Below are 8,121 nucleotides of genomic sequence, written 5' to 3' on the forward strand. Positions count from 1 at the left end.
GTGTTGCCATCCGGTTTCACCAGTCCTCAGTCAAATCGTCCAACCCATGCTAGCATGGAAAGCGGACGTTAAACGATGATGATGATGATGATGATGATGATGATATATATATATATATAAAGCAAAATCGTGATGGCACCTGTGCCCAGCATCACCTTTCTAGCACTTGTGCCCGTGGCATGTGTAAGGACTTTCGAGTGAGATCGTTGCCAGTGCCCCTGGACTGGCTCTTGTGCGGGTGGCATGTAAAATACACCATTTTGAGCGTGGCCGTTGCCAGTACCGCCTGACTGGCCTTCGTGCCGGTGGCACGTAAAAGCACCCACTACACTATCGGAGTGGTTGGCGTTAGGAAGGGCATCCAGCTGTAGAAACTCTGCCAAATCAGATTGGAGCCTGGTGTAGCCATCTGGTTTCACCAGTCCTCAGTCAAATCGTCTAACCCATGCTAGCATGGAAAGCGGATGTTAAACGATGATGATGATTAATATCTATAACACTTTCTTGTTAAAGCTGGTCATACATTTAACAAAAAGTCATCATCATCGTTTCATTTAATGTCCCTTGTTCCTTGTTTGTGTGGGTCTGGCGAAATTTGTCGGGGCAGATATTTTATGGTTGGGCGTCCTTCCTGTTGTCACCCTCACTTGGATTGAAGCAAAGTAATATTTCCCCATGGCCAGACATATTTTTAACAGACTAACTAGAAACAAACAGCATTACTTGTATAATAGTGATACTTGTTTACAACCAGCATGGGATGTCAAGACAATGGTAAACACAGATACAGACCCCATATATATATATATGTACACAGACGTACATGCATACACATACACACAGCCCAGGTTTATAGCTGAAGACATTTGCCCAAGGTGTCACACAGTGGGACTGAACCTGAGACCGTATGCTTGGTAAGCAAACTCCTTAACCACACAGTCATGCCTGTCATGCCCTCGCTCTGACTCAATTGTAAATCACACACATTGAGACACGATAATAAAAAGTTACCAAAGTACAAAGAAACTGTTGAGGAACTTTGTCAGTTATATTCATCATCATCATCATCGTTTAACGTCCGCTTTCCATGCTAGCATGGGTTGGACTGTTTAATAAAGCTTACAAAGCTGAATAAAAAGAATAACTTCAGAGTAAAGATCTTCATCATAGAAGATATAGTGCATTTCTTCATTTTCTGACATCATATACATCCAGAGACATGGTTTCTTTGTTATATAATTCTGTCTCTTGGAAGTTTTTTGTCCCAAATTCTAGCCTCTCACACCTACCCTGCAATGCCACTCAAAATAAACAGTCAGATCACTGAAATCCTGAAGCTACGTTAAACCATGTTTAACTCAAAACACTGTGAATAAATAAGCATTATATGTGATAATCTGAAGGGTTTGAATTATGTGACGTGGATCAATTTAAGCAGTTCTAACCTCTTCACTATGAGTAAATGACTTGATTCCAAAGTTATATGTTATCATTGCTGTTGAGTTCAGGTGCTGCCAAGGTCAGTTATACTTTTCATCCTTCCTTGGGTTGGTAAAGTAATAAAAGTATCGGTGAAGTACTGGGAATTGATGTAAGCGATTAACCTCACCCCAGCCTTAAATCTGTGGCTTTGTATCAATGTTGAAGACTGTTTGTTGTTGTTACATGCAGAAACACAGACGGAAAACTACTGAATCTCGTAAATCTGACCGCAAACTTCAAGTTCTTCGTAAACATCCCCTTTCAGTGATACTTGTGATTGGTTGCAGTGGTAAGTATGGAACCTAATTATTTGTTTATTTTATATGTATGCTTAGTCTAGGGAATGGATGTATGGTTAAGAAATTTCCTTCGCAATGTTGTGGTACTTAGGTTCAATCTCACTGCTTGATACATTGGACAAGTACCTTCTACTATAGCCTAAGATTAAATAATACTTTGTAGGCGGAATTTGGTTGATGAAAGCTGTGTAGAACTTCATTGGAAGTGTGCATGTGTATACGTGAAAGCACGTGGTGTAGTGGTTAGGATATGGCAGTCACAATTGCATGGTCATGGTTTCAAGTCCCAGACCAGCAATGTGTTGTGCTCTTGAGCAAAACACTTCATTTCACATTGTTCCACTTCACTCAGCTGTAAATGGGTGACCATTCTGACAGACTAGTTTTCTGCTTGGAGGAAATATCGGGTGGCACCATTTGAAAGCTATAACAATGCAAGGAAGCACATTGGGACTAGCAGTGTATAAATACAGTGATATTGAGATATATATATACACACACATATATATAAGCTGTGTAGTAAGAAGCTTGCTTCCCAACCACATGGTTCCAGGTTCAGTCCCACTGCATGACACCTTGGGTAAGTGTCTTCTATTCTACCCTTGGGCCAACCAAATCCTTGTGAGTGGATTTGTTAGACAGAAACTGAAAGAAGCCTGTTGTATATATATATGTGTGTTTGTGTGTGTGCACACAACTAATGTTGGTGTGTTAACATCCCCATAACTTAATGGTTTGGCAAAAGAGACCAATAGAATAAGTACTAGGAACTTACAAAGAATAAGTCCTGGGGTCGATTTCTCCGACTTAAAAACCCTTTAAGGTGGTACTCCAGCATATCCACAGTCAAATAACTGAAACAAGTAAAAGAATAAAAGAACATATATTTATATACATAAAATATATCATCATCATCATCATCATTATCATTTAACATCCATTGTCCATGCTGGCATGGGTTGGATAGTTTGATTGGACTGGCACACTAGAAGGCTGCGCTAGGCTCCAGTCTGATTTGGCATGGTTTTCTATGCCAACCACTCTGAGAATGTAATGGGTGCCATATGCATGACACTGGTATCTGCCATGACTGCGATCTTGCTTGGCTTAATGGGTCTTCTTCTCAAGCACGACATAATGCCAAAGGTCTTGGTCATTGCCTCCGTGAGGCCCAACAGATTACTCACTAGGATTAAGTGTTTTAACCCCTTTATTACCATATTTCTATTTAGATACACTTCTTTTGCCTGGCTGTTTGGTAAGAAGCTTGCTTCCCAACCACATGGTTCTGGGTTCAGTCCTACTATGTGACATCTTGGGCAAGTGTCTTCTATAACCTCAGGCTAACCTAAGCCTTATAAATAGATCTGCATAACTTAGTGGTTTGGTGAAAGAGACTGATAGAATAAGTACCAGACTTTAAAAAAAATGGTACCGAGGTTGATTCATCAGATTAAAAATTCTTCAAGTAAAAAGGTAGTAAGCTGGTATTTGGAACATAAATTAGCATGAATTTTTTATGAAAGGTTTTAATTTAGTTCCCTTTAAAACCGTTTGTATTGTGGAAAGAAGGGGAGTTTCAGGCAGGTTACTTATCAAGTTAATTAAAAAAAAGAAATCAATGTTTCTTTTTCTTTTAATTTGTAAATGTTTGTACATTTTATTGTTAATCACTGTAAACTTAACATTGTAAAATATTTCCTCCTTTCTTTCTTTCTTTTTATTTATTTATTTATTTTTTCATTTACTTCAGATAGCAGCTCAGTCCACCTGACATTTAATTATCTTCTGATGCTGAATATCATCACTGTAAATGTCATGGTTCAGCCAGGACCTCAGGCGCCCACAACTTCAATATGCGGAGGGTTGGTTTCTTATAATAATAATAATAACGATGATGAAAATAATAATAACAATAACAATACTAATAATAATAATAATAATAATGATAATGATGATAATAATAATAATGATGATGAAAATAATAATAATAATGACAATAATAATAATAACGGAAATAAAGATGATGAAAATAATAAGATTATTCTTTTTGCTGACCTTTTGTGTCTGTGTGTTTTGTAAACGTTTGTTTGTTGAATAAATTTTCAATATTGAATTTTGTAAAGTATACCCAGAATAAACTATGCATGCACAAGTATTTACAGTAAGATCTCAGGCAGTTGCTGCAGCATTCTTCAACTCTCTGTGTCTCTCCCACTACTTGAAAAATTCCTCCTCTCACACATACACACGCACGCACACACACACACACCTCATTTGTAAATGTTCTGTTCTTTGTTATTTTAATGTCCATTCTTCCATGCTGAAACAGACAGGTTGGGTGGTTTGACAGGAAACAACTAGCCAGAGGTATGCTTAGAGCTCCAATATCTGCTTTGGCATGATTTCTACAGCTGAGCACCCTTGCTAGTAGTGCCAACCACTTTATAATGCGTGTTTTTTTTTTTCTTCAAGTTCAATGAAATTTAATTCTATATCTAGCCATTTGGGAGCCTACTTAAACCCTTCACTCCCTGTGGATTATATGCTTTCAACAATTTTTCTCTGCTGTTCTCTACTCTGGGATGTTTTTCCTGCTTCTCTCCAGCTAGATCCCTGCTTACTTACAGTTTCCTTTTGGATTTTGCTGCACTGTGTCGTATGTTTCCCTGAAGGAAGGCCCTCCCCCTCTCCCAGATTTTTTTGCTTTTGACCTATGCAAACCCATTTTTATCTCTGGGAAGAGGTGGTTCATATTAGTGTGGCTGCTATCCTTTGATCTGTCCAGCATCGGAGGACCTACCAGGAGTGTACACTCCACTGGCATAACTCTCAGGGTCACTGATATACACAAGGCACCATACAACAACAATGAAATGGACCTTGTGGTGGGGTTGGGGCCTGGTTTCATAAAGAGAAATATGACCAAGACTAAGTCAAATGGAAAAGATTTGTAATAAAAAAAAAACTCAAGCATGACTTTGTGGTAAGAAGCTCGCTTCCCAACCACATGGTTCTGGGTTCATTCCCACTGCGTGGCACCTTGGGCAAGTGTCTTCTACTATAGCCTCGGGCCGACCAAAGCCTTGTGAGTGGATTTGGTAGACGGAAACTGAAAGCCCCATCACATATAAGCCTGGTGTAGTCTTCTGCCTGGCCAACTCCTGTCAAACGATCCAACTCACGCCAGCATGGAAGGCAGATGTTAATATATGTACATGTGTATTGATAGCAACATGTAAACGAATAGTTGTAGCTAACTGCATTGCCACTATTTATTTTTTCTTTCTCTCTCTCTCTCTGTCTTTCTGTAGAGATTTGTTATCACCAGATAAGTTTTTAGCTTACCTGTATCCTGAGGATCATGGTTGTGACACTCCTAATCCTGCAAACCAATATGTCCTGAAACGATTTGGGTAAGCCCTTTCCTATTCTACTTTTTATTGAAATTCTTTTTAATTCTTTAGCTTTTTTTTTCCCCCTTTTTAATGTCAAAAGGAAACAGACATTAAGGATCAGTATAAGGTTTGTTTAATGTACCTCTTCAGAGGACTTAAGAAATTTGGTTAAATTGTTAATTTGTCATTTCTATTGTTTATCACCAGGTCAGTCTTAATTGAGCAAACCTATGTTAGGTCAAAGGCATTCCAGTCATGGCTATCACATCTTTTTAGGGAGTGTTTAAGACTACATATGTCTAACATACTTTTTCTTTATTATCTCTACAACCAGAAGCCCTTCTTGTTACCAACCTTCACTTCTTTCCTTGCAAGCAGGGCCAAATTAAGATCTTTAGTGGCCCTAAGCACTTATAAGATTTTGGTGCTTTCACATTTAATTAAAAATCAACATTGTTATCATCATCATCGTTTAACGTCCGTTTTCCATGCTGGCATGGGCTGGATGGTTTGATTGGGGTCTGGGAAGCCAGGAGGCTGCACCAGGCAAACTATAAAATGAAATTTTATCTTCCAAATGAAACAAAAATAACAGCAAGATAGAAAATAATGTTTATTTTCATATACTTCCATTTCATTTATATTTGAAAAATTTTCTCTTACTTTTTTTTAATTGCAAAGTCCTTAATCAAATCCTCAAAATTCATCTTACATAACACATCTGCTTCTAAACTTAGAGATAAGGCATCCGAATAGTATTTTAGCAAGTTTAAAGTGATTTCTTTTGTGCTGTAAACCATTTACTATTTCTGTGGTGCTCTCTCCTTCCCTTGATGCCTTAAGCATGTGTTTATTTTGCTTAATGGTTAATCAAGTGCTGCAGGCAAGATTTTTTTTTTTCTCACTGGTCAGTCATGTTTCCACGAAAGATTTACATGTCTATAAAAAGAAACAAAGAAAAAAAAACATGAGAAAGAAATTTATAATTTTGCTTTGTTTGTTTTGTTTCTCTTCAGTCTTGGTGACTTTTCAAGCCACATCAGCATTACAGGTCGTCCTTACCTGTGGGCCCAGTGGATTGCAGGGCTCCAGTTTCTGAGTAACGATGTAAAATCTGGCAGTTCTTTGAGCTCAAGTCACATGCAAAACACTATTGAGCTGCTACGACGACGCATCCAGGCGAGACTTTCTCTTCTGAAACAACTTGTATCCCTTGGTTTGTATCATTTTCGTTTTTATTCAGCTTTTTTTTTTTTCCACTATAGTGTTAATGAATAATTTGGCGCAAGGCTACACGTTTGTGGAAGGACTCTTAGGTTTTCTGTCAATTCTACATACATCTAGGACCTCCCAGTATCTGTCAGACGTTTTGTTTTGTCAACTCCTCAGAGGAGTGAATGCCAGAGCTGGCTGCAGCAAAACTTAAGCTCAGAAACTAAAGGCTTGAAACTAAATCTCACAAGATATTTTGTCTGATGTTCTATTGGTACCACTAATTTGCAGTTTAACCAGTTCCAGATGGACAAGCTAATGAAACCGCTTGCTTTTATTGCTAGAAATAGCAGCTAAACCCTCCTCAGATTTCACTCTAGTATCAATAATGAATGAAAACACAGGACAATTTAATCTCTGGCACACACTGCTGGAAGATTTTTGTTCTTAAGTTTACTTGGAGAAGGCTGACCTGAAGCAACATAAAAACAATACCAGAAAGATGAAAGGCAAAATCGAAACAAATGTGATTTGAACTTGCAACATGAAAGAAATTAATGTAAACTAACAGTCCTCACTTATAAAGAAAACAAGTGATTTGTATGTTCTGATGGCTTCAGATAAATTCATTGCATAAAGTTCTGAGATCAAGAATTAAAGATACTTTATAACACTTTCGTACCATAGGTGCAGGAGTGGCTGTGTGGTAGACTTTTGTACAAAGGCGCAGGAGTGGCTATGTGGTGGTAAGTAGCTTGCTTACCAACCACATGGTTCCAGGTTCAGTCCCACTGCGTGGCACTTTGGGCAAGTGTCTTCTACTATAGCCTCGGGCCGACCAAAGCCTTGTGAGTGGATTTGGTGCAGGGAAACTGAAAGAAGCCCATCATATATATGTATGTATGTATATATATATATATATATATATATTTGTGTGTCTGTGTTTGTTCTCCCCACCATCGCTTGACAACCGATGCTGGTGTGTTTACGTCCCCGTAACTTAACGGTTCGGCAAAAGAGATCAATAGAATAAGTACTAGGCTTCCAAAGAATAAGTCCTGGGGTCGATTTGCTCGACTAAAGGCGGTGCTCCAGCATGGCCACAGTCAAATAACTGAAACAACTAAAAGTGTATAACCCCAGGCTAACCAAAGCCTTGTGAGTGGATTTGATAGACAAAAAAGAGAGAGAGAGGCCCATCATGTGTAAATGTGTGTGTATGTGGATGTAATGTTTGTTTAGATGTCCCTCATTCACACGTGCACTCAATGATAGTAAATAAGCATTTCACCAACAATAACATTTACTTGCAGTCCACTGCAAAATCATGTCTCTGCTTCCAGACATGTGCAATCTTCAGTATGTTCATCATCATCATCATCGTTTAACGTCCGCTTTCCATGCTAGCATGGGTTGGACGATTTGACTGAGGACTGGTGAAACCAGATGGCTACACCAGGCTCCAATCTGATTTGGCAGAGTTTCTACAGCTGGATGTCCTTCCTAACGCCAACCACTCAGAGAGTGTAGTGGGTGCTTTTACGTGTCACTGGCACGAAGGCCAGTCAGCCAGTACTGGCAACGGCCACGCTCAAAATGGTGTATTTTATGTGCCACCCGCACAAGAGCCAGTCCAGGGGCACTGGCAACGATTTCGCTTGAAAGTGCTTACACATGCCATGGGCACAAGTGCCCTTTTTTTTCGTTTTTCCAGCCTCCAAAATTTCTTC

General features: G+C 39.0%; 1 protein-coding gene across 1 annotated transcript in view; it reads left to right on the forward strand.

The window, feature by feature from the left end:
- Positions 1 to 8,121, forward strand: part of LOC106871260 (THO complex subunit 5 homolog A) — a 52,284-nt gene that overhangs the window by 33,839 nt on the left and 10,324 nt on the right. Inside the window, exons 11-14 of the mRNA XM_052973681.1 lie at positions 1,672 to 1,771; positions 3,535 to 3,646; positions 5,096 to 5,197; positions 6,196 to 6,451. Of these exons, the coding sequence (XP_052829641.1) occupies positions 1,672 to 1,771; positions 3,535 to 3,646; positions 5,096 to 5,197; positions 6,196 to 6,451 (570 nt within the window). The remainder of the gene's footprint in view (positions 1 to 1,671; positions 1,772 to 3,534; positions 3,647 to 5,095; positions 5,198 to 6,195; positions 6,452 to 8,121) is intronic.

Source organism: Octopus bimaculoides, chromosome 16 (genome assembly GCF_001194135.2).
Source record: "Octopus bimaculoides isolate UCB-OBI-ISO-001 chromosome 16, ASM119413v2, whole genome shotgun sequence".
NCBI lineage: Eukaryota > Metazoa > Mollusca > Cephalopoda > Octopoda > Octopodidae > Octopus > Octopus bimaculoides.